General features: G+C 53.7%; 1 protein-coding gene across 2 annotated transcripts; it reads left to right on the forward strand.

The window, feature by feature from the left end:
- Positions 1-26,103, forward strand: VSTM2B (V-set and transmembrane domain containing 2B). 2 transcript variants are annotated; one of them, XM_029210113.1, is made up of 5 exons: positions 1-163; positions 716-900; positions 1,883-1,912; positions 3,183-3,654; positions 25,395-26,103. In XM_029210113.1, exons 1-5 carry the CDS (start codon positions 82-84, stop codon positions 25,481-25,483), a joined length of 858 nt encoding a protein of 285 aa, XP_029065946.1. In that variant the 5' UTR covers positions 1-81; the 3' UTR covers positions 25,484-26,103. The 2 variants fall into 2 exon arrangements, with proteins under 2 accessions (XP_029065946.1, XP_029065936.1); XM_029210103.1 differs by having other exon boundaries at positions 82-900; positions 25,395-25,483.

Here is a 26,103-nt window from a genome sequence, read left to right on the forward strand (position 1 = left end):
GAGCCGGATCCGAGCCCGAGCTGCCGCCACAGCCGCCTCTCCGCGCCCGCGCTCCCGTCGCCGCCGCGCCCCCTGCGGGAGATGGAACAGAGGAACCGGCTCGGTGCCCCCGGATACCTGCCGCCGTTGTTGCTGCACGCCCTGCTGCTCTTCGTGGCCGACGGTGAGCGCGGGAACTTTGCTGCCGCTGGGGGCTCGGGGGTCCTTGCCGGGGCCGCCACAGCCAGCCTGCCCTTGTCGCCGAGGAGGAGGAGAAAGAGAAGGGGAAGGCTTCACAGTCTCCAGCAATCCCGGTGTGCAGCCCGGACCCGGCGGGGTAGGGGGTGGAGAGAGGCAAAGGGTCGCCGCATCGCTGGCGCCCGCGCCCGGGTCGTTCGGAGCCGGACCGGGGCTCCAACTGCGGACAGGCTGCTTGCGGGGTGCCGGGAGCTGGCGCGCCCCAGCCTGGCTCTGATAGTGCGGCCAGGCGCGGGGAAGAAGCGTAAGCCGCCCCTGCTGCCCCTCGCGATCTGGAGGGAAGCAGCCTGCAGCTGTAGCCGGTCTCCCCTGCGGCCCGGCAGCTGCTCGACCGAACTTTGCCAGCGCCTGGGCCACACGAGTAGCTGGGGGGTGGGAAGCACACGGCCAAGCGAGCCGGGGACCGACCGTCTCGCCTGGGGTTGCCCCAGGCCTCCGCCCCACAGCTGGTCACGCCTCTCTCTTCCCCCGCCCCCAGCTACATTTACTGAAGTCCCCAAAGATGTGACAGTACGGGAGGGAGACGACATCGAAATGCCCTGCGCGTTCCGGGCTAGCGGAGCCACCTCGTATTCGCTGGAGATTCAGTGGTGGTACCTCAAGGAGCCGCCCCGGGAGCTGCTGCACGAGCTGGCGCTTAGCGTGCCCGGCGCCCGGAGCAAGGTAATCGGCCGCCCACGCGGCGCCCGTGCTCACCCGGCTCGTGTCGGGCGGCTGGGGTAACCCGAGCGAGGAAGGCAGGGCGCCACCCTGTGGTGTAACCCATTTCCTACCCTCCCCATGCCCACAGCACCTTCAACAGCAGCATTTGTTACCCCCAGATCCTGTTAATTCACTTCCTTCGCCGGAAACCTCCCCGAACTCCACGCCTAGCCCCTAAGAAGCCGCACCTCATCCAGTTCGCCTGCTCTTGCTGGCTGCGGGCCCAGAGGCTGATGGGTGCTGGGTGTTGAAAGAAGACCCCTTGCTGGGGCCGGGCTTTCCCTGCCCTCTGCCACTTTGAGGTCCCCAGGGCACGGGGCCAAGGAGTTAAGCTCCTCTGGGCTGCGTTCCAGAGGCCGGCAGAGCACGGTGTACAGATTACCTCCAGCCCCCGCAGGATCAGAGGGACTTCCCCCACTGCCCATCTGCCTCTTAAACCACAGTCTCTAGCACTGGCGTTCTCTCATTCTCTCTCTCTCTCTCTCTCTCTCTCACACACACACACACACACACCACCTACCTACCCTCTACCCAGAGTCCCACCCTTAGTTACTGCTCACGTCTCCCACTGGGTCCTGTCCAGATACACCAGCCCCTCCATCCAAGGGGTTTAGAGAAACACGGCAGGGAATGAGGATGCTCCTCCAGAGGGAAATTGGCCTTTCTTCCCACCGGGTGGCAATCCAGCCTCCCCTCTTTGGCAGGCAGGTGTGCTAGGGCAGCCCCTCCTTGGCCGGGCGCCATGCTAGCTGCAAGCCCTGCTTCCTTCAGGGTAAAACTCCTGAAAATCCTGATGTCCTTCGTGCCCTCAGCTATGGCTACCTCCCGAGCGGTTTCGAGTCCCAGCCCGCCTGCGGAGGATCCTCTTGCAGGAGGCTCATCTGAGTTCCCTGAGCCTGAAGGCCGCCAGCCTAATATCTCTCTCTCCCTCTTTGCATTTTAGGTAACAAATAAGGACGCAACTAAAATCAGCGTAAGTGTTGAGCCCAGCGCGGGCCGCGGGAGACCCCTTCTGGCCGCTTTGCGCCCCGCAGCTTCCTCCCTTTTAGAAAGGCTCAGCGGACGTGCGGTGTAGGGCCCTGCTCGCAGCCTTGCATTGTCGGCTGCTTGGCGTGTCTGGGCGCCTTCTGTCACCGGTAGCGGATAGGGTTCTCTTTCGTGTAAATCAAGGGTCCCAGGCCTGAATCTCCTTCCTCCTCTGTACAGTCCCTGTAAAATTCTCCTTCAGTCTCCTTGCCCTAGCTGCGACCGGTGCTTAGGCTTGTGGCCCCCACTCGTGCCCTGCACACACCCGGCGCTCCGCTGCAGCCCTCTCCTCCGCCTGGGTTGCGGGTCGCGGTGCCGGGGTGTTGTGGGCTGGCTTGGGGAGTTGTGGTAGGGGGAGGAGTCTTGCCAGTGTTGGGGAGGAGACGTGCCCAAGCTTTCCCAGCTGGAGCGTGGAAGTATCAGGGCCTGGAGACGACCAGGTCTTATGCTCGGTTCAGAGATGACGGTTCTCTGGGAGCTCGGTGAGGGCTACAAAGCTGTTGCTCCCTGGCGTCTCCACCAGGCGGCAGGGAGATGAGCTTTGTCCGGAGCTTCATGCTGCCGCGGAGAGGCAAGTTCATAAGTAGCAGGGACTTGAGCGGGTCTGGCAGCAGCCTCTGCACCACCTGCCTTCTTGGGAGGGTGGAGGGTTAGCTGAGAAGGGCTGGAGCCGGGAGCAGGTATATATGCGCACTCTGAGGGCAAGGCGGCTTTCCTACGGACACCACCCCGGTCCACCGGATTCTAGAATTAAGGAACGTTAGTACGAGTAGATGTGGAGGACCTGACGTAAGGCCATACCTCACAGTGGATGCGGGGCCGAGCCTGAGGTTTCTCCAAGGTGCCAGAGGGAGGAAGAAGGGGTGGGTTCTGCGGCTCTGAAGGGAAAGCTACGGGAAGACGCGAAGGTAGGTTTGTATGAGCAGTGGGGGCAACCTGAGGCACTCCTTTAAGATATGGGGCAGCTGGAGACTCGATGCAATGGGCAGGGCCACCCAGGGTCCACTCAGAGTTGGGAGCTCCATACCACTGGGGAGCCACGGGGGTGAAGGAAACCTGAATCGTGATGATGGGCAGAGCCGGGTCTGAGAAGTGTTGGGGTGCTGTGGCCTGGGAGCGCCCTGCGGGGCTGGGCACAGCTGCACTGCGCTGGCCAGGAGCGCGGATTACGGGCCTGCCCATCCCGGCCTCTGACCCCAGCCCCCTCTCTCTTGCAGACCGTGCGCGTCCAGGGCAATGACATCTCGCACCGGCTGCGGCTGTCGGCCGTGCGGCGTCAGGACGAGGGCGTCTACGAGTGCCGCGTGTCGGACTACGGCGACGACGACACGCAGGAACACAAGGCCCAGGCGCTGCTGCGCGTGCTCTCACGCTTCGCGCCGCCCAACATGCAGGCCGCCGAAGCCGTGTCCCACATTCAGAGCAGCGGCCCGCGTCGCCACGGTCCCGCCAGGGCCGCCAATGCCAACAACGTCGGCGCCGCGGGCCGGGCCACCTCGGAGCCCGGCCATGGCGACAAAAGCCCGCCTCCCGGGATCCCTACCGCCGCCCCGGGTCCCGGAGTCCCCGAGGCCGCCGCCAACTCCGCGGCCCACGCAGCCGCCACCACTGTCGCGGCCGCGACCGCTGCTTCGTCAGCGTCGCCGCCGCCCCGTGAGGCGGTCCTTCTGCGCCAGAGGCACGGCTCGGGTAAGGGTGGCGCCGAGAGGGCGCGCTCGCGCGGGGGTGGCTCTCGCCGGAGGGGTGGTCCAGCTCTGGTAGTTTGCGGATGCCGAGTCTTTGGTGGTTCATCTGGGTGCGCCCGGGAGCGTTTTCCGCAGCCTCGCTTCTGTGCTCTTCCTGCTGTTTTCCTGCCTTCACTGTTGGCCGCTTGGAGCATTCGGGACGTGTGTTTATGAGTGTGCGCGCTGCCCAGCCAGCGACTTCCCGCTACACACGGGCTGGAGGGAGGGGAGCCCTCCTTGCGTTGGGAGAACTGAACCCTGCGGGCTGCCCTCCGACGGCAGTGGGCCTGCTTTTCTCCTGGAACCCTTAGCGCCTAAAGGGTGGGCACTAGCACTCAGTCTAGAGTGAGAGGAGGTGGTTACAACTCAGGTCTGGTAAGTCTGGCTGGTGCCTGACTGGACTGAACAGACATACTTTGTTCAAGCCAACAAGGGCGGCCTGGCTGTGTAGGCTCTGCTCTCCTTGGCTACCTCCAGGCTGGTCCTAGACACAAGCTTTGCTATAACTCACCACTCCAGTCTGCTTTAGGCCCTCGTGGTGGGGGGTTGGGGGTGAGGATGGAGCCCTACTATTGTTAGAAGCGCACCCAGAGGTTAAGGCCTGCTCTCCTAGGGAGCTGAGAGGGTTGGGGGAAGGGGAAGGGAGTGATGTTGAGAAGGGAGTCAGAGAACAGAGAGTAAGGACAATGGACTGACTGCAGAGCAGGCAGGTCTGGAGAAGGCGGGGCTGCTTAGCAGTGGTGGGGTTTTATGGAGGGTGGAAGGGCCTACTGCCCAATGTGCCCTTCCTCCCAAGGCATCCCCCACTCCCAACTCAAAGATGGGGCCTCAGAAGTGAGCTCAGCCCCAGTGCTCACTCTCTGTGTCTGACTTTAGGCTCATCACTCCCTCTCAGTCTTGTTTGATGCATAGTCCCATAGAGAGCATCTCTACTGTCCTTGCATCACTGGGAGGCTGGGCTCTGGGACAGTCGTATATAAACCTACTGGGGGGCGGGGAGCACACTGTCATGCCCTACTCTCATGGTCCTTAAAGTACAGACCACCTGCCACCAGCATCAGCACTTTATAAGGTTGCAGGCTCCTGGGCTCTTCTGCTGAATCCGAGGAGACAGGCATCCTAGCCTCCCTCCGTGGCTGATTCTTAAGCCTTCAAGCAGTTCAGACCCTGCCAGTTGTCTTCCACATCAGTTCAGTTGTTTCTCACGAAGTTATACTCCCTGTGGGAGCTTCTCCACGTGGCTCAGACTGCTGGCTACATCTGGAGGCCTCGTCCCCCTTAGGCTCCACAAGACCTTCCCCCAGACTGTGGGGGAAGGTGGGTCCGCTGGGAACCTGTGGAGGTCCTCTCCCCAAACTCCCCCACCTGTCTTGGAGCTTTCCCCCATATTAGTTTAAGATAATACCAGTTGCTGTGCAAAACCTCAAAATGCCAGAGGCTTAACACAATTCAAATGTATTATTTCTGGTTTACATCACTGGGGTGGGGGGAGGAGTGGCTCTGTTCCATGCAGTCATTCAGGGACTCAGGCTGACAGAAATTCTACCATCTTTAAGAGGTGGCTTCCAAGCTCACTCTGGGCATCAACATACAGCCCACAAACAAGGGAAAAGAGAATGGAAGCAGCTCTTCTCAACCCAGTTCCCTGAGCAAACCAAGCCCTAGGGCTCTAAGGCACACATTACATGTGATGAATTGACTTCTTTCTTATGCATTTAGAATGGATCTAGTTATCTGTCATTCTTGTAAGATTGAGAAAATGGCCACTCAGATCATTTTGGTAGGGCTTAATTCTCTCAGAGAAAAGCTGATATGGAGAATGACAAAGGAAGTTTTTAAAGGCCAGGCCTGGTAAATGTTAATTCCACCCTCATCCATTGGCCAGAACTCAGTCAGATTGTTCAACAGATGCAAGGCAGGCTAGAAAATGTCCTCAGCTTGGCAACTGTTATCCAGCCTCATCTATTCAGGGTGGAAGAGGAGCCTGAATCATGGGGCACGTAGCCATCTCTGACTAGCACACAGTACGTATACTGGAAAAGTGCTTACTCACTTGCAGGGTGACTGGCTTAGTTGATGAAGAAAACACCCTTCTGCCCCATCCCCTTGGGCACTAGCAAGTAAACGTGTGTGTCTTGAGCTGGAATATTCCTCTGGGATATCCCATAGACCATGAGTAGAGCGGCAAAGCAGAGGATTTGGAAGGCCAGAAGCCCAGATATGCATTGTGCCTCCTTCATTTACTGGCTGTGTGACTTTAGGCAAGTGGCTTACCATCTCTGAAAGTACTTCTTTCAGAAATACTTTAGTAATCCCTGACCTCAGAGGGAACTCAGAATGGAAATTGCTGTATAAGGCTCATTGTTATCACCAAGGTCATTATCTGCTCTGGCCAAAGAGGAGAGGTTGCGGGAGATGAAGCTGAGTGGCTGGTGGTTGGCAAGCTGTGGAGGGCCTTGAATGCTGAGTGGAACAACAGGGATCATTAAAGCCTTTGGTCAAGGAAGCGCTATGTGAAAAGAGATCATTCCTGCTTGAATCTCCCTTGCCCCCTGGCCAGAGCCTGACCCCCTGAGGCTAACCAAGGCTGACCTGACTATGCCTGCCATGGCTGGTCAGATGTCCAGTCTCTGGGCTCGACAACAAGGAGGCTCCACGGTAACTCATCACTATAGCAGGAACCCAACCATGGAAGGTGGCATGGACAGTGCCCTTCTTTCTGGAAGGTCCTCAGGTTAGCCCAGTTCTGATGGCACTTGCCAGCCACAGGACAGCATATTAATGCCCACATGGATAAGGGCAGCAGCCCAGGCAGGCGACCCCTCTGCCCTCCCTGGAGTGGGAAGGAGTGTTCATTTCCCTCCAGAAAGCACAGCCAGCTGGGCTCCCACCAGGGCTGACAGGGCAGCGCAACTAGGATAGGGGTATGGTGGCCCCTAAGGTCTCTGTTGCCCCAAAACCACTGCTAGCTCCTGAACAGGCCAGTAACCATGCAGACATATCTCAGAAAGAACCCCAAATTTCTCTCCATCTCCAGTTTGGAAGGCCAGTAAGGTGGGGCCTTCAGCTGGAAGACCAAAAGGCTTGTAACCTCCACTCTCCAGGTGAGCTCTTGGGAGAATCATTGTGCTGTGGGCCTCTCTGTGTCCCACTCTGGGCATGGAGAAGTGGATTAGAGGACTTCTAATCCACAAACATACCTGAATGGCTTGATCCCAAGGAGGGACCCATACCATCTTAAGTGCCCCATCTCGCCTCACCACTCAAGACTGCCAAGCCTGTGGGCTGTGGACGGAGTGAAGACTGCAGACTGTGTTATGAGTCACAGCATTAGTAACCTTTCTATAGGGCTGTGTTGTCGAGCAGCGCTTGGGCCTCCCGAGCCTCCCTGGGATGCAGCAGCCCAGCCAATCACTCAGAGCCACCACCAGCGTGAGTCAGAAAGGGAGTTCGAGGCGGTGACCTCAGTCTTGCTCCCCCCGCCGCTGTCCCCACTCTCCTCACCCCACTCTCAGTTCTTGGCAGCTTAGAGGGGAGGGGACGAGGAAGGACTATTGCCCCTTGGTTACCAGGCAAGGGTGTTTGCAGAGTATAGCAGTGAGGATGCTGGCAAAGCAGATGGCACACTCAAGCAGAGTCATGGAGGAGAGGCAGTGAGAGTATTTTTTAAAGGCATGAACAAGGTTAGGACAGCTAAGGATGAGAACTGGTCCCCAGGGCTAGTAGCACTGAGAGCCACTGGCCTAAAAGGGCCTGAAAGGGGCAAGGGGAGGGAGCAATTAGCAGAACCCAGAGAGGTTAGCTGGACGGAGAGGCCTCCCTTGAAAGAGCTGAGGCCTTGGGAGAGGGACACAGCCGACCCACAGTAGACCAGCAAGAACCTCACTCTTCTCCTGCCCTCCAGTTCCCTGTCAGGGCCTCCCATTGGCCAAACCTTCCTGGGCACGGAGGGTAAGGGTACCAGGTGATGCAGGCTATACAAGCCAGCTTGCAGGGGCTCAAAGCAGAGTGGAGAAAGCCGACGGGTGGATCTGGAGGGACAAAGGGAATAACCCAGCTCTCAAGGGAGGAAGATGAATTCTGCCCCACCCCAACTCCAAGACAAACCCAGAACTGAGTTTCTAATTAAAGAGGTCACATAAGGCCTGGGTTGAGTGGATACACTAGCTGTTTCAGATTGGCAACCTCAGAGTTGGTCCCAGCCCACCTCCCCAGTCACCTGTTAAGCAATTGCTCCTGGGAGAAAGTCAGAAGCCCCAGACAACACTGTGTTGCTGTGTTTTTTAAGCAAGCCTCTTTACGAATGCTAGGAAAGGGATGAGGGTACTTACTCAGAACTTCATACTTTAGCTACTGCACAGCCAGGCCAGAAAAGCCTTCCTGTGCTCCATACATGCCCAATGTAGCCAAATACATATTTGCACTAAAAGTTTATGTGCAAAACTCATTCATTTCACATCTCATTTGTCAAAAGACATTTTGATATTTGTGCTTAAAAATAACATGGGCTAGATTAACACAGCAGAGCCAGCACAGGAGATTGGGCTCCTTCTTAGCCATGTTCATAAATCTGACTCCTAATTAACCTGAACACTGAAAATATTTCATGAACACTTTGTTGCTGCCTGCCATTTCCAGAAAAAAAAAAAAGAAGAAAGAAAAGAAAGAAAACAAAACGGTATCTTCCAGATAAACCCTTCTAGCTGGAAAGTTGCCACAGTGAAGCCAAGTGTGGCCTTAATAGAATACAGTTTGCAACTGAAATGGCTTGTATGTTGGCAAGAGGTTCCCCTCTGCAGGGACCTGGGGATCAGCTCTGTGGCGTGTGAACCTATACTTAGCCTTGGGGCTCCGGCTTCAAGAAGAGCCACCATGGCCCCTACAGAGAACCAGCTGGATGTGGCAAACTGCTGCCTGGTGCCCACACAGAGAACTGGCTCTCAATATTTCAATTAGTAATGAGAGAAAGACAACCAAGGCCATAGGTGTGACGGCTTCGGCTTTAGAGAAACTGTTACTGCTGGGAGCCATCAAGAGGAGCATCCTTGGTGTGGCCATGGCAACCGTAAACCATGACCGAAGGGGACTGTGGATGAGGTGAAGGCACTTACTCTCGACCCATGCCCCTGGTGGATGACAAAGCTGGCGGAAACAATGCCAGCGTGACCAGGGAGAATCTCCTTGCAGTGGGGAGGGTCTCCAACTAGGCCAGCAAGCCAGGCAGCAGTCACCTGGTCTTCCCATCTCCCTAGGCCCACAAGGACCTGAAAACCATCACCTTAAATAAACAATCCACTCTTCCCTCAAGCTCTGATGTGACACAAGGATCATAATTAAAGAGAAAATAAATCTGGCAAAAATTGTCCCAGAGAAGAGAAAGTGAGGCTCTCTGAGCATCCTGAAAGAGAAAATTAAAGGATTTCATAAAGGAAATGGCTGAGCCTCACAGCTGACAGGAGGCACCCACATCAGTGGCAAACGTGTGTGATTATCAACTGCATGGCGTCCTCTCCCTCGTCAGCCAGTCCCATGGTTGCCATGAGCAGGAACCAGTGATGGCAGTCACAGACTCAGCTCAGAGCATCAAGGGCACCCATGGAACTCCAGGACAAAGCTGTCTGTGTTAGCGGAAGTCCCGAGGGAGGATAGCCCCAATCCAGCTGAGGCAATCAGAGGAGGCCTCCTGTAGGCAGTGTGTGATTTCAGGCTTGAAAGAGGCTCCTGGGGCTTTGTCCTGCTTAGGTCAGTCCTGGGGAAGTTTCTGGAGGCCTCTCTTTTCCTCCCCACTCTGTGCCCCATGGATTGAGAAAGTCACACCAAATGGAAGGGCCTTTGTGCATCACCGAGCAGTTAGTCGGCTCACTGTTTGGCTGTTCTCTCAGCATCAGGGAGACCCCAAATTAAGGATGAAACAGCTGCACTAAGGATTGTAATAATGATAAATAATACTTGCCTTTCACTGAGTACTTAGTGTATGCCACACACACATCTCACTGATGTCCCCCCTTTCTGCAGTTCCCCATGACTCTTTCTGCCCCACTTCATCCAACAGTCCCCTCCCCAGAGCCCAGACCCTTTATTCAGCCAGGGTGGCAGCCCCCTGGGAAGGGCGGAGAGCCAGGCTTTCTAAGTGTCACTGGGAGCCGAACCCACCAAGAAGCTTCTCATTAAATATGCCAGGCACACATTTTAAAAGCTCTGAATATTAAGGATTCCCCAAGCATCCATGGGAATAAATGAGGTCAAGAGCTTTTGTAATATGATATTGATTACTTCTGCCCCATGTGGACAGAGGCAAGGGCTTGGCTGTGGGCTAAACCTCTAAGCTTTATGGCAGATGCCGACTTGGTTTTAAGACACCTTTGCGGCACTAGAAAAAAAAAAGTATCATCTTTTCTATTCCCCCATGCTTTGCTGACTGTTACTAGGCATCTCTTGGAAACTCCAAAGCAGTGAGAAGCTTCGTTTTGTCTTATGTAAGGGCTGCAGGAGAGTTTAAGATTACAAGCAAACAGGCCCAGCACCTGCAACTGCTGATCCCTACCTTTTCCTTATGAAGGATGACAAACCTCCTCCCCTGGGATGTAGCTTCTGGGGGAAGCAGCCTGCTTGTTGGTGGTTTTGGTGTTCTCAGGGAAGGTGTGCTATAAATACAACACGGATTACCCACTTCGGCCTCCTCTGGGTTAGGGTTTAGCTGCCATTGAACAGAGAGCCGTGCAAGGGGTGCTGAGCGGCAGCGAGGGCGTGAGGCCAGCCGGGACCTCACTCGGGCCCCCTCTCACGCCACCCCCTCCATGAGACAGCCCTTGAGGGGCAGGCCTTGTGAAGCCTTGTCCCTGCATCTGCAATCCTGGGTGAGGCTATTTCTGGAAAGTACTGGTTGTTCCATTCCATCCTTACCACCCCCCAGGCTGAAATATCAAAGCTACTCTGGACTGGCTTCTGGTCTTTGTGGTTCAAGGAGAGTGTTTTGGGGGGCCCCACCATTCACCCACTCAACCACGCCCTCAGGCTCTGCTCCGTCCATCTCAGAAGTGACCACCCTTCCAGAGGGCTACTCATGTGTGAAGGCCAGCTGTGAACAGGGCACCTCCCGAGTGCACCCAGCTGGACACCCAGCACTGTTAAGGGGGAAGACCATGGTCAGTCTGGGCCTAGACAAGATCTCTTAAAGGAGCTGCCCATTATGGTGGAAAAAACAAAACAAACCTGAGAGAGGCTGACAACAGTTCAGGAGAAAGTGTTACCACTTTTCCAACCACTTAATTCTTCCTCTGCATTTCACACATTCAGCTAGCTGTTCAGCTAGCTGGCTAGTAGGCAAGCCAGGGTTTGAATGCCAACCAATCTCCCTATTTCTGGGACTTACAGAGCTCCAGCCACCCAGAAGTCACAGTACATGCCTCATTCTCTCACCCTTCGTAAGTACTATGCTTCTCATTTTCCACATGAGTCCAGCTGCTTGCATTCGAATCCCGATCCAGCGCTTCCTGCCTCCCACATGCAAGTTCTCACGTCTGTTATCATCTGGATGGCACCAGTGACCCATGCCAGAAGGCGAGGGGCGGGATCAGAGGAGATAATCCACAGAAAGAGTGGAGCTTAGCACAGGGCCTGGCACCCAGAAAATGCTCAGTAGATGCTGATTCTTATTATCAGCGTTATTCGTGGGAATGGCACTGACTGGCCAGGGTCGTTTCATGAGGCCTAGGGGCTCCGATCTTGAGACTTCGCTCTGAGACGTGTCTCCCTCCATGCACTGTGCATGTCATGGGGCTAAAGGAGAGGAGCTGATGGAGCTTCAGAACAGAAAATGCCCTCAGATTGCCAGTGGCTCAGTGAGATGCTATTTTTGTCCTTTCTCCCTCTGTGCCGTTTGGAGGGGGGAGGAAAGGAAATGGGGCTGATGCCACGTCCTCATCCTTGTGTGGTGGTGGCTATTTTGCATGAGTCAGGAGCTCCTTGGTGAGCAAGGACAGGTTCACTATGGTTCCTCGTGTCCCACCTGCACATTGCACCATCACATCTGTGCACCTGGACCCCTAGTGACGGTCAGGCAGCCAAAGAGCCTCCAGGGCCGGCCTAAGTGGAGGGGAGGTGCCCAGTGTCCTCACTGGGACTCTTAGCACACACGAGATGGAGCCACTTGTGTGGGGAGTCCGGCTGCCCCGCAGGGATGGGCGTGTCAAGTGATGGGGCTCGGGCCACTGTTGCAGGCTCAAGCCTGCACTGTCTTCCACCACGTGCTCTTGCATTTTGTCTTTCATATCCATACCTGCCTGGATCCCTTCGCTGTGGCTCACTGAGCCTGATGACTGCCAGTAAAGGTGCTGCTTGGCACCCAGGGACCAATGGGGAGAGGGTAGGATGAAGAGCGGGCTGCATGCAGAACTAGGAGGCCAGGACCCCTTCAGGCCCCACATGAGCCTCCCTCCCACGCAGCACTGCAGGCTCATCAAGAAGGAGGTCTGCCTGCCTTTAACGGATGGATATAGCCAAAGATCCAGAGCCCCTCCCTCTGCTGCCACACCCCCACCCCCACCCCACCCCACCGCCGCCTTCGGCTCTCCTCAGGAAGGTCTTGGTTTTCTTTAAGCCAGGAAAGCCCAGCTGCAAGGTCAGTCCCCTTACAATGACTCTTATTACAATTGATTATCACACAAATGCCGCTTAGCCCAGAGAAAAGATCCTTAATAAACCCCCGGGGAGATGGAGCTGACATAGTTCCAAGGCTCATTCTGAGCTGGGGTAGGGGTTCCTAGCTAACTATATCTGGTCTGGCTAGGGCCAAGGGGTGGGGGCTGCCCAGGGCGTCAGATAGACCCCACCTCTGCCTCAGGGAGGAGCTGATGGCCCAGCAGTGGTGGCCAGACTGAGCAGCAGGTACTCTGAGAATGAACTCAGGGCTCAGCTGGGACACAAAAGGGGCTCAGAAAAGGTGCAGCCAGGGTGGGTTGGTAGTGGGGGATCACTCCACAGAGGGAGGAAGTCTTCCTGACCCTGCAGCCCAAGGGGTCTCATTCATCCTGAGCACTCAGAAGGGCCCCACTGCTCTCTTAGGCCCCCAACGTTTCCCTCCTGTCCTGGAGTCAGGGCCTGACTGAGCACCCCATCCAGACTGATGCCCTGGGAAGGCAGGCCCAATTCTTTCTCATGTCTGTATCCCTACCACCCCACATGCACATTCACTGGGCCTGGCACTGGTTTGTTCAATCATTCATTTATTTACTCATTCATTCAGAAAATGTCCATTGAGCATCTTATGTGTAAGAAATATGCTAGGCACTGAGAACACAATGTGAATAAGACCAACAATGTCCTGGGAGTCAGAAGAGGGAGAGACAGACATTGATCAAACAGTCACATAGCAAGTAAAAATTTGCAGCTGTTGCTGGCACTCTAAATGAGGGACCCATGGGCTATGGGAACTAAGAATAGGGGGATGTGACCCAGTCAGGAAAGGGTCCCTGAGGGAATCACACTTAAGCCATAATCTGGGAGATGATTAAGAGTTGGCTTGAGAAAGAGAGAGAGTAGGGCCTTCCAGGAAGCGGGGACAGCATGTGCAAAGATCCTGTGGCAAGGCCTGACAAAGAGTTACTATGGCTAAGGCAGAGAGAGCAAGAAGGGGTGCAGGGGGAAATTAAAGTCAAGAGTAGTTCAGGGATCAAACCCCATAGAGATGGAGGCTTTGGCTTTTGGCAATGGATGGGGAGCAAGTGGCTGGCAGGGCATGATGCTTTTTGAGATGACACCCTAGCTGCAGTTGTGGAGAATGGAGAGGTAGGAGCAGAGTGGATGTGGGGAAACCACTTTAGAGCCAGTGATCCAGCCAAGAGATGGCAGGGCTTGGACTAAACGTTTGGATGGATGAGTGACGGGATGGATGAATGGGTAGCAAAATAAGTATCTGATGAGTGAGTGAAGGGAAGGATGTGTGACTGGGTGACTGAGGTTGGGGGTGGGTGGGAGGAAGGATGAATGGACATGTGGATGGACGGAAGGAATGTGTGGGAAAAGGGTGTAACTGGGTGGATGGATGGGTAAATGGGGGATAGAAAGAAGGATGGGTGGATATGTGCATGAAACACGGATGGGAAGTTGAGTGCATGCGGCATGCAAGATGGGCCTTGCGGGAGGAGTGGGGCTGGGGCTGCAGGCGTGCCTAGGGTTCACATTCCCCGCACCTGCACTCTGCACACTCAGTCCACGTCCTCCAGGAAGGGGAGGCCACAGGGAGAAAGGTCCCAGGTGGTGACATGGCACAGACTGGCTAGGCCCAGAATTCCATGCCAGGCCATGCTTCTGCCTGCTGTCCCAGGCCACAGAAAGGACGGGTAGAGCAAGGGGACACAGCCAGTCTCCAGCCTGCCCCAGGTCCCCGAATCCCTCAATCTTCAGAAGGTACCTCTGTCACACGCTGTTGAGGGGCAGGAGCAGGGGACCCCTCCTTCTGCTGGACACCGGGCACTCTGGTGGATGTAGCCTGGCCAAGACTTGATGATTATTGCCCATATAAAAGTTAATATAGATATATTTTTTCAAGCATTTAAAAAAATCAGATCTCCAGGTGGGCAGATGAATAACTGTAGTCACGTTAAAGACTAATGTAACCAAAAATACACAAGGCAATAATTCACAATGCATTCTATTCTACAGAGTCATATTTTAATGTGTGACATATCCTGGGCAGCTCCTCTGTGCTAATTTTTTTTTTTTTTTTTTTGCGGTACACGGGCCTCTCACTGTTGTGGCCTCTCCCATTGCGGAGCACAGGCTCCGGACCCGCAGGCTCAGCGGCCATGGCTCATGGGCCCAGCCGCTCCGCGGCACGTGGGATCCTCCCGGACCAGGGCACGAACCCGTGTCCCCTGCATCGGCAGGCGGACTCTCAGCCACTGTGCCACCAGGGAAGCCCACATGTTATAGAATTTTCAGAGCACTATCCCTGGGTAATTAAAATGTGTTAACCTTTTCAGTTAAATTGTGTTTCTGAAGAAAAGTCCTCAGTGTGAAACAGAAAGAAATATCCAGGTGTCACCCAGGTGGAATCTAGAGGAAGGAACTGCTGTTGTGTGGCCTCAGGGACCTGCAGCCCTTCTCCCCTAGCCTTGAGCTTCCAGTCTGTCATTCCTGCTTTTTCTTGGCCAGGCCCAGCTCCACTGAGTGGGACAAGGGAGACTGAGGCCTGGACCCACACAGAGAGAAGCCTGCACTGAGCAGGCATTAACTGAGTGTTCACTGTTTGCCTGACCTGGGGAATTTGGGGCACACTCTGCCTCAAGGGACATAAAGGCTATGGAGGGGACAAGTGGGATTTAAACAGGGCTGCAATGCTCCAAAGAGGGGAAGGGGCCACTCACTTGAAGCCCTGACAGGTCTCCCTTTCCCCATCTGTGTAATGGGCACACCAGCACTCCAGCATCTACAAGTCCATGAGTTTTAGGTCTGGAAGTGGCCCTGGAGAGTCTCTAATGAGTGGTTCCCAAACTTTGTTCCTTGGAACCCTGGGCCCCCAGCCCTACCTCCAGCTTCAACCAGAGCAGTTCTGCCTCTAATTTTTTTTGGGGGGGGGATTGTGTGGGTTTTTTTCCACACCACCCGGCATGTGGGATCTTAATTCCTCAGCCAGGGATCGAGCCCATACCCCCTCCACTGGAAGCACAGAGTCTTAATCACTGGACCGCCAGGGAAGTTCCCCCTCTAATGGTTTTAAATATTGGGGTTCCACGCAGCATTTAGCTTGAAAAAGGAGTTCCACTGCTTTAAAAGATTTTAAACCAACTGATTTAGACCAAATATTTATATATATATATATATATATATATATATATATATATATACATGCAAATATATAAATATATAAATTATACAAAATATACAAATACATTTTTATATTTTTATGTATATAAATTTTTTTTTCCTAAGGGAAAAATTTGAAGCGGTTTATAAAGCTGCACGTGGCATAATAGAACAAAAATTATTTAATGAAGAAATTGGAATAAAGGGAAAATGGTGAAATTCATTTGAGAAAAGTTAGACAAAGAGATGTGTGTACACAGTCTTGGGCAGTTGAAAGGTCAGATAGCGATGGGCCTCCAGCCCCAGCATGTATTTGAAGATACAGCTTGTGTTTAAGATGACAAACATGAAGCATATGGCTGATGTCTGGTGCACATCATGCCTGCTTAGACTGCTGGAGGCGTCTAAGAAAGACTCCCATTCATTCGTTCAACAAATACTTTGTGAGCACTGCAGGTGTGGGCAGGGTGCTAGGTGATGATGGGTTTACCCACTGGCAGAGGAGACAAGGGAGACAAGTCCCGGCAGGATTGAAGCTGCTTCCTTGAATTTGCAATTCAAAATGATAATTCACCACAGGACTTGGCAAAAAGAGGACTCTACCCCTGTCTTTAGATTTACAGTCTAAAGACAGGTAAACCGCAGTGGCTGCCCAAACACAGCCCAGCATAAATGTGACTTGCTCCGGAGCCCATGGGACAAAGGGAGCCTCCAGCAGGGCCAAGGAGGATGTGGTGTCTGAGGGAGCCCCATGGAGGGGAGGGGCAGGTGGTGAATGAGAGGACAGGGGGTAAGCAGTGTGGAAGGATGCTGGACCCGGAAGGGAGAAGTAAGGGTGCAGGGGGGCTGAGGAGGGGCCCAGTGAGGAATTAGGCCTTCAGCCTAGATGAAACCTCTAGGGGTATGGCGGGGCGGGGGTATGATGTGTACTTTGCATTTTAAAAGGGCACTCTGGCCTCTGGCTAGGAAGTTGCCTGGCTAGTTGGGTTAGTGGCTGTAGAGAGCCCAGTCAGGAGTACTGCATGGCCAACCTGAGCGCTGATGTGGTAAGAGGGAGGGTTAAAGGACCAGGGCAGGGGTGGGCTTGGGGCAACGTGGGTCGGGGGTGAGAAGCTGACAGATTAAGAGCTGTCTTGGAGGTCACCTTGTGGGTGTCTCTGGGCTGAGCTGCAGAGGATGGGTGGGTTCTGGGCAGGAGGGAACAGGAAAGGGCTGTCAGCACCAACAAAGACCTGGGGGGGGCAGGAAAGTGAGGGCATTTGTGGTCTCTGTGCAGCAGCCCAGTTTGCCTGGAGCTTGGGGCACCTGAGGCAAGTGTGGAGGCAGGTGAGGCAGACCTTTCCCCGAGGGTAGGGTCAGGAAGGTGTCCTGGACTTGATTCGAAAATACCAGGGAGTAAACTAGAGATAACTCCTCTACTGCCTACCAGCTGTGCAACCTTAGGCAAGTCACTTTACCTCTCTGTCTCATCTGTGGAAGGGCATAGTGGTTCCTACCTCCCCAAGCCTCCTGAGAGGGTTAAAGGAAAGAATTCTCTCAGCACCAAGAACCAAGGACCACAGGCCTATTTGCATCCCGCAGCCTCAAAGTTTAAAGAATATGAATGGGCAAGTGGGAGATCCTCCCCTGAAGACGAGGCTCAGAACTGAGAGAGACCCCCCCACCATCCCTGCCTGGGAAGTACCCTGATACTGTGGTCAGGGCTGCCCCTGGCCCTGCAGACACCAGCCGCCTAACCGTAGGGAAAGGCCTGTTAACCATTTTCATTAAGTGGCACCATTAAAAGATCATCTGGGGCAAGACTTCATTTCAAAGGAATTAAGAAGCTGGAAAGGAGCTAGCAACAAAGTTGACCACATTAAAAAGCCATTATAAATGTTAAAATACAAAAAAAAAAAAAAAAAATCTCATTCCCATGTTCTCTCCCTTAGAAGCAGCCTGGAGCTGTGGTCTAGCCGAGGCACTGTGGGAAGAAGAGTTCTGGCTCTTCACCCCTGAGAGTTGGTGTGTGTGGTGGTTAGGTGTGTGGACAGAAGCCAGATTGTCTGGGTTCATGTCCCAGATCTGCCATTGATTTTAGTGTGGCCTTGGTAGGGCTGCTAGATTTAGCAAATAAAAATATAGGACACCCGGTTAAAGTTGAATTTCAGATAAACAGTCAATAGCGTTTTAGTATAAATATGTCCCATGCAATATTTGGGATCAATATATACTTAAATTATCAGTTGTTTATCTGAAATTCAAATTTAACTGGGCATCCTGTACTTTATCTATCAACCCTAGGCTTTGGGCAAGTCAGTTTACCTCTCTGGATCTCAGTTTTCCCATCTGTAAAATAGGGATAAAATAGTAATTCCTGCAGTAAAGAGAATGGGATTTCAAGTAACGTGCTTGCCACGGTGCCTGGCCCCAGCAGGAGCTAGCCAGGTTTGCTATCATTATCCTGAAAGTGCTTGGCTTGGTCTACTTGAGCCCCGGATGTGGGTGGGGCTGCTTGCTGGGGGCAGAGGAGGGGAGGAGGCCTGGGGCCAGCCCTCTGGCACCTGCGGTTCCACCATGGCTGGAGAGGTAGGACATGTGAGGAAGCCATTTATGGGGCTGGGGGAGAAGGGGACATGGGCAAGGGCCACATGAACACAGACATTCATTTGTGCCAAGCCCTCTGTGTCTGGGTGCTCAGAAAGGGCTGCTTGGAGGAGGCGCACTTGTTCCAGGTTTGAGGTACAGGTCAGACCCAGACAGAGAAAAAGGAGGACTCAGTGGTTCTGCAGGGTGAGCCTGGAGTGCACTCGAGGTGCTGGCAGGGAACAGTGGATCAGAGCGCAGGACTGGTGGCAGAGGAGCAGTGGGGGTGAGGTTGCTGGGGAGGATTACGAAGCAGCCCCAGCAGTGGCACTGACATGGTAGCACTTTCTCCTGAGGGCAGAGAGAACCCACTGAAGATTTGCCCCTTAGGGATAGTTATCCAGGTGCGTCAGAAGGTGGGAGATAGGCACGGGGTGGCAGTTGAGGCAGGAAAACACTTTAAGAGGTCACTGCTGCACTGGGGCCATGGCAGGGGAGAGGGCACAGTGAGGCGTGGCTAAAATAGGCGCGACCCCTGTGTCTGCCCCCTTTCAGCCTGGGAGCACTCAGGCTCCTCCCACTGCCTAGACAAGGAGGCTGCCCTGCGGGCATCACTCCCAGTAGACATGCTGTCACCCACCAGGAGGACAGCTTGTTCTCAAACCCAGGAGCCAGCTGCCTAAGGCTGGGGTAGGACAGGCCAGCAGAGCAGGGTCAACACAGGACTGAGGGACCCACATCTCATCCCTTCTCTTGCATCTCCACATCCCACACTTCCAATTTCCTTTAAAACCCAAGGCCATTTGTTGCTCCTAGTTTTTGCCCTAGTTACCAGCGCACATTAATCTTATGGCAGAAATTAATTCTGTCCAATTCCATTAGTGCTTGATTATTCCTTGCTGACTCCCTTTGAATAAATATCCATGAAGAGGCTTAAATTAAAACATCAACAACGGAAGTAGCCTCTTGCAAGGTGGCATCTTCCCACCCAGCTGCAGCTGGGCCGCCTGGCCTAACCAGCACAGCGTGCAGGAGAGGGCAGAGAGCCAGAGTAGGGTGGGTGCAGGTGGCCATCAGGAAGCCAGGAATGTCAGGGCAAGGAGGGCTAGCTCCCCATCATCACACAGTGGTGTAGGTTTGAAGTCGGCTTGAAAGCCAGGCCCCCTGGATCCCACACCAGAGCTGGCTCCGAGGTTGCAAACCCAGTCAGCCACAAAGGGCCAAGTGTGGGGGATGGAGGTGAGTGAGGCGGGTTGGGAAGGGAGGCCTGACCGCACAGGGGGCCAGGGAGGTAACTGGCAGCCTCCCTGTGCACAGCTGAGGGTCAGGAGAGAGCAGTGAGAAGGAGATTCCTGCAGAGAAGACAGCTGCTGGTCGTGTAGCTTGGTGACTAAGCAGGCCCAGAGCTGCTGTGTCTTGGGCCTTTCCAGTAGACATTCGGATCTGTGCTTTTAGGTAGAAGTCTCCACATTTTACATGTTGGATTATAATTTACAATTTTTAGAGCTCTGTGTGCACCAAGTCAGACCCTTCTGCAGTCCAGATTGAATCGTCAAGTGGCGACTTGGTGCCTTTCTGTTGCCCCTGGGCTCTGTGACCTTACGCATCTCCCCTGCAGATAACGGCATGGTGCTTAACCATAGCCAAGATGACTCCTAAGAGCGCTCTCTGTTCTACTCCACAAGCCCCTGCAAAGCACAGAGAGACTCCTTGTACCCTGGCCCCAGGAAGCTCCAAGGGGAGCCTTCCTCTTTGGCTGGGCTTGGCCACCACCACACTCACAGCGTGGGTCCAGGATGGAGCTGGGTCAGGGCTGGGGGTGCAGGGCCAGTGATGGGAACAAGGTGTAAGAGCTGGTCTGTTCCCAGCTGCCCCAGGCAGACAAACCGTGGTTTCCATGATAAGTGGATGTCCAAGTTCAGCCCATAAAGGCCAGCCAAGCTCAGACTGTTGCCACTTGGGAGGTGCCCATCTTCTCTCATTCTCAGATGGCAGCAAAGGGGGAAAGGAATAGAATCCAACATCCACGCTGAAAGAACCTCATCCAGGGCACTCCACTTGGTTTTCTAACTTTTTTAGCCAAAAAGCACTTATTCAAAAGACATGTCATGACAGCACAAAATGCTGAATGGACATAAGTGGGCTTGCTCTTCTTGACACAGAGGAGGGATCTGTCCTCCAGACCCTCATCATAGTCCTGATGTTAGGATATCCATGCTTACCGGTGGAGTGGCTTTGTCCACTGAGTCTGGACTAGTTCTCTTCTGGCTACTCAACATGGGAATATTCTAGTGCAGTGCTGGAGGGGGCAAGGGCAAACCCACAGAGTGAACCTCCAAATTTGCTTAGGTCATAAGAGCAGAATCAGCCTGTTAGCCATTCCTGCATGTGGAACCAGACCTCAGATGTATCTTAGTTTTACTTACTCTTCTCAAACCTGAAATAAATTTTTAGTTTTTAAGCTATAGCCAAAACAAACAAAACAAAAAAATACAGCCTTTGGGCAATACCAGACTCTGAGGGGCACTGTTTGCAAACTCCTGACCCAGATTGGCCCCTCGGCTGCAGCTCCCAGGCCTGCAGTGGGGAAGCGGAGAGGCTGCAGCTCTCTCCTATCCACAGCCTGCATGACAGGCGCTGCAGACCACAGCCGGGACAGAAGTTACCCCTGAGACCAAGAGAACCATCCGTGATTCTAGAAGCGTGGGCTGGGCAGGTGGAGGGAGGGCAGTGTCTGTCCTGGCTAGCCATCCTCACTGGTCAGCTGGGGAGCAGCCCACCATGATTCTGATGCCTGCAGAGTGCGAGTGGTCCCCTCAGTGCCCCCAGGCCTGTAGGAGTCCAGGCCAGAGTGGGTGTGTCCGGCTACCACCTCTGCATCCCCCCAGGAACCAGACTCACAGCCTTGGCCTCCAGACAATGTGGGCAAAGTGAGGATCCCTGAGGGTGGTTGGAGCCAAGCCTCCTTCACTTTCATCACTAGGTGATAAGTGGCCCCAGAGGTTCCCTGTTGTTTTCTAACATGGTCTTTGGAGTTTTGCCATTGCTGGGTAAATAGAGAAGCAGGATTTTCCAGTGGAAGCTGCTTGGACTGGCGCCTTTGCTGTGCCCATGGGTCTGGGTGAGCCCACATTTTTGGGAGCTCCTTTTAAATGGCTCTGGCGTGAGTCTTATCCCACTCACCATGCACATGATAAAAGTTAATATTCACAGAGCAGCTTTGATTTCTTTAAGAATGATTAACAACATGGTGATATTTGTTTCATATAAAGAGTGAATCAGCTACTACTCCATCAGATGCTTCCCTCACCTCTCAAGCGGCCTGATTTTCCAGCTTAACCGTGACATAAGCAAGCTTCTGTGTGTTGTAGAGCTGTCCCCGGTACGCCTTAGGAAAGGGGGAAATAGATTGTTAGCAACCAGTCATCACAGCAGCCTCCACGTCCTCGGGAACACCAGGAACACAGACCTCTCCGTGCCGCATGATAAAAGAGGCCAAGATAGGAGGTCCTGCCTCAACTGAGGCGCCAAAGGCACCGTCCTGGCCCCTGCCCTGGAGGGTCGAGGTGAGCCCTGACAGCAGTGGGCAGTCCTAGCTTGCTCCAGGAAACAGTGAGAACAGGGACTAGGGCAGCAGGTGCTGAGAGGTCTGGGGGAACAGCCAGATACTAGGCAATTGTCAGTGGCCCTCCAAGTGGATAGTATGTGGGGAGGGGGACAGTGGGCTGCCAGACTCCTGCATTCTAACCCATTCTGATGTGAAGACCCCTCTTCCGCCAGGAGCAGCCTGGAAGCCAGTCTTCCTTGGTCTGCCCTGGCTCATCTGGGTATCCGATGGGTGATGTAGCAAGAGGTTCCAAAACCTGAGTCCTCCTTTGCCCTGAGGTCCAGGCATGTCGGTCCATCTTGAAAACAAATGCTTGGGGAGATAGTTTCCCCTGCTTATTCTATCTCGGAAAATGTTTCTCTTAAAAGGAGGACAGGGCTTCCCTGGCGGCGCAGTGGTTGAGAGTCCGCCTGCCGATGCAGGGGACACGGGTTCGTGCCCCGGTCTGGGAAGATCCCACATGCCACGGAGTGGCTGGGCCCGTGAGCCATGGCCGCTGAGCCTGCGCGTCCGGAGCCTGTGCTCCACAACGGGAGAAGCCACAACAGTGAGAGGCCCGCGTACCACAAAAAAAAAAAAAAAAAATGGAGGACAACCCTCAAAACTGGTTCTTCTCCAACACTTTTCAGAAAAGGAACTGTGTGGCCCGTTTCATTGACATTTTATTCACTTCCAGACTGTTTGAGGCCCTTTTGTTTACATGATTGTATCTATCAATGAGCTTTTGTTGTGTAACACAAGACCTAAAACTTGGTGGCTTTGGTGTGACACCACAGTCATCTGTTTACGTCATGATTCTGCGGGTCAGCTGGATGTTTCTCCTGCTGGTGTCTGTCAGGCTCATTCATGCACCTGTGGTCATCTGCCCTTTCATTTGGGGGCTGGTTGGTCTAGAGGGACCTCTGCTAGGGTATCTCCTAGCTCTTATCCTGCAGCAAGCCAGCCCAGTCTTCTTCACATGGCAGTGGGTGCCAAGAGCCACAGAGAAAGGGCAAGCCTCAGTGCACTTTTCAAGCCTTTGCTTGTTTCACATTTGATACTATTCATTGGCCAAAGCAAGTCCTGTGGCCAGCCCCAGCGTGAGTGTGCGAGGGCACTATCATAGAGTGTGGACACTGGGGGCAAGTAGATGAGGGAGGATGGGGCATTTGTAGCCATTTTTGAAGTCTGCCACTACGATCTTGCTAATCTGGACCCCAACCTGGTGAGACATGCCCTGCACATACTCGTTTCATGGAGCCATGCATATGCACATCCCCATTTTATGGAGTGTGCCACAGGACCCAGAGAGGTGAAGGGTGTTGCCCAGGTCACACAGCAACCTGGCCTGGAAGCTGTCCTGGTGCCAGCCCACTGCCCCATACCACCTCCCTTAGTCCCCTGTATGGTGATGCTGGGTCAGAGAGAGGATGAAGTACCACCCAGGAGCCAAACCTAGCTACCCCCACCCCCAGACATCCACCAGCAGAGACACTGAAGACCCTGGTGTCCACCCTCCCCAGATATTGGCCTCTGGGAGCCACCAGTCCCATCCTCCAAGCCCCAGCTTCTCCCGCCTTGGCCCAGCACAGTTGCAGGCTGGTTGTTTCAATCCAGGGTCTTTTAAAAGTCTCGTGCAATTTTTAAAAATGTTAAATGTGAGTAGGTGAGACTGTAATAGTGGAAAAGACAAGTCAACAGTATTTGGAGGCAAATTAAAATTTCTCCTCCCTTTTCCTGTGCCCACGGTTCTGCAGTGTTCACCTTGCCTGGCTCGCAGCCCATTTGCCATGCCTCCTGCCCCTAAGCGCCTTGAGGATCTGGAGTTCTATTGCACACATACATCTGCTTTTAAATGCCTCACGTGCTTGTTTCTGTCTCGACTGCACGGGCCTGAGTGTCAGGGTTTGCAGGAGCAAAAAGATCGGCACCAGGAGATGTGGAAGCCAGTGGGCCGGGTCTGGCCACATGAGCCCTGTGTGCCCAGGAGCCAGTGCTCTGCTGGCTACATCCCTGTTTCCATGCATCCGAGCCTCGGTGAATCCACCCAGGCATCTGGCCATCCATCAACTAGTCCGTCACTGCATCCACCCTCATCCTTCCCAGAGACACGTGGCAATGAAGAACAGCAAAAGAAGACCCAAGTCTTTGGAGTGACCACACCGTGGTCCTCCCCAGTGACAGATGGCAACAGGCAGGATGTCAACTCGGGCCAAGCTGCACGGAGGGCCAGGAGTGACGACTGTGTGAAAAATGAATACCCTAAGGGAAGGTTAGCACGTTTGGATTCTCCAGTCCTTGTGCTTCTCAGTGGGGGCTCAGAACTATGTGCAGAAATGATTGACCTTGGATAAGACAGGCACCGCGGATGGCCTATGCCCTCGTTTATTTCAGATCTTCAAACACAACCCTTGTTTTTTGAAAATGAACAGATGGAATCCTGGCATCTCAAGCCAGAATGGTCCTGGATCATTTGTCCAACCCCCTCCTTGTACAGAGGGGAGACTGGGGCCCAGGACACAAGAATGATTTGGGATTGAGGGAAACACCTTGGATAGAAAAGACAAATGGCTCTTCCACCTGGAAAGGGGAGGAAGTTGTGGGTTCAGGCCCAGCCTTGTCAGGGAAGCCACAAATCTGGCCAACCTGGCAGCAGCTCCTGCAGGTGGCTAAGTGGAAGTGGCCACAACCTCTGTACCATCTGCTTGGCACAGGGAAGGGCCTCCTGTGTCTCTCCTCCCAGGTACGGAGCTCCAGCCCAGCTGGCTAGGTGGGGTGAAGGGAGGAGAGGCCTCCATATGTTGCAGGTGAGTAGGGTGGGGCTGGAAACTGCTTCCACGGATGCAGCCCGATTCTATGCAAGTTAGTAGTGATGTCCCCAGGGTTTGGGCAGTACCTGGGGCGTGCACGGTGCTTCTACATTGGCTCCTCTCGGTAACCCTGGAGGGAGCATCCCACTCCCAGGTGAGAAGCCTGGAGTTCATGGGTACGCTTTCGCCCAGTTACACAGGAGGCCTTCTAACCAGATGAAGACCTTATGACAGACAGATGGGGAGCTGAGCAGGCAGCCCAGGTGAGGAGGATGAAGACACGGTGTTACTGTCCCAGGAGTGGGCCAGAGGCTTGGGTTGGAGGCCACACTGAAGGAGCAGATGGGAGTGACCTCCCAACAGGACAGTGCTTGGGTCACTCCTGGGGGGCCCTGGCCCACCCACCTCCAAAGCCAGTGATTGCTGAGCACCCCACTGTGACCCCAAGGGCTGGACTGACAGTTTGTGGAAAGGACTCATGCACAGACATCAGGATGCCTCAAGCGGGATGTTTGTGAATGCAAAACTGTGCAGTTCAGGCAGGAGTTGGAGGGGCTGGAGTTGTGTGCACGGAGCCTCTCTGGAGGAGTGGGGAGCCGGGCCTTAAACACTGAGGCCACTTTGCAGCGTAGTCTTGTGGGTGGGGGTGGAGAGGGAGCATATTGTCTTCCTATTCAACTAAAATAATGTTTGGATTTTGGATCTACTATCTAGCGCACGCCCTTCAGGCAGGGGCACCCCTGTGTCTGACCACGGTGAGCTCCTGTGCGGTCGGTAAATAGGAAGCGAGCGCAGAGCAGCTGCGTGCCAGCTGAGTACCAGCTGGGTGCTGACATCAAGAGCCCAGCCTGGGGAGGGCTCATCCTCCCCCGTCTGTGCATAGGCCGCTGGGTTCTGGTGAATCAGGTGTTAACCTTGTCCCTCTCTCGTCCCCTGCAGGCACCGGCCCTAACTACGCCGCAGACCCACTCCTGTCCCTGCTCCTGTTAGCTGTACATAAGTTCCTCCGCCTGCTGGTGGGCCCCTGACAGACTCGCCATCCTGCGCTCCTGCGTGGGCCCGCGTGGCTGCCCAGTCCCTGGGTGAGGACTGCGTCGCCAGACAGACGCAGACAGACTCAGAGAAGCATGACCAAGTCCACGTGGAAAATAAATAAATCATATTTTTGGGGAAGTTACACAAATGTAGACCACCTAAAATAATGCATCTAGTTTCCAAATAAGATGGAGTTTGGACCATGCAGTATGCATGGGATCAATGATTTCTCTATTTTAATGTATTTTTCTTTTCTAAACTTTCCCTCCAAGTCTTCATTTTGCACGAACTGTTGAGCAGTTATCTTTAGGATACTATGTAAAAATGTTGGGTTAAAGCCTTTCTGACAAAGCAAAATATTTTTAGTAGATTATTGTGTTTAGGAAATTTTTAATTTACTTTTTCCTTTGGGGGCTTTTCTCTTTTTTTTATTAAAGTAAATTATTTCTTTTGAGACATTTTAATTAAAAAAAGATACATCTTATCATAATTAAAATTCACTGTCAATAATATTTATTTTTAAATAAAGATTGGAAACAAGGTCAGACACTTGTTTATAAACTGTATTGTATAATGCTGAATAACAGTTGAATAAAAAACAACTTTGAAATAA

Source organism: Monodon monoceros, unplaced genomic scaffold, assembly GCF_005190385.1.
Source record: "Monodon monoceros isolate NGI ecotype Baffin Bay Population unplaced genomic scaffold, NGI_Narwhal_1 Super_Scaffold_10, whole genome shotgun sequence".
Classification (NCBI taxonomy): Eukaryota; Metazoa; Chordata; class Mammalia; order Artiodactyla; family Monodontidae; genus Monodon; species Monodon monoceros.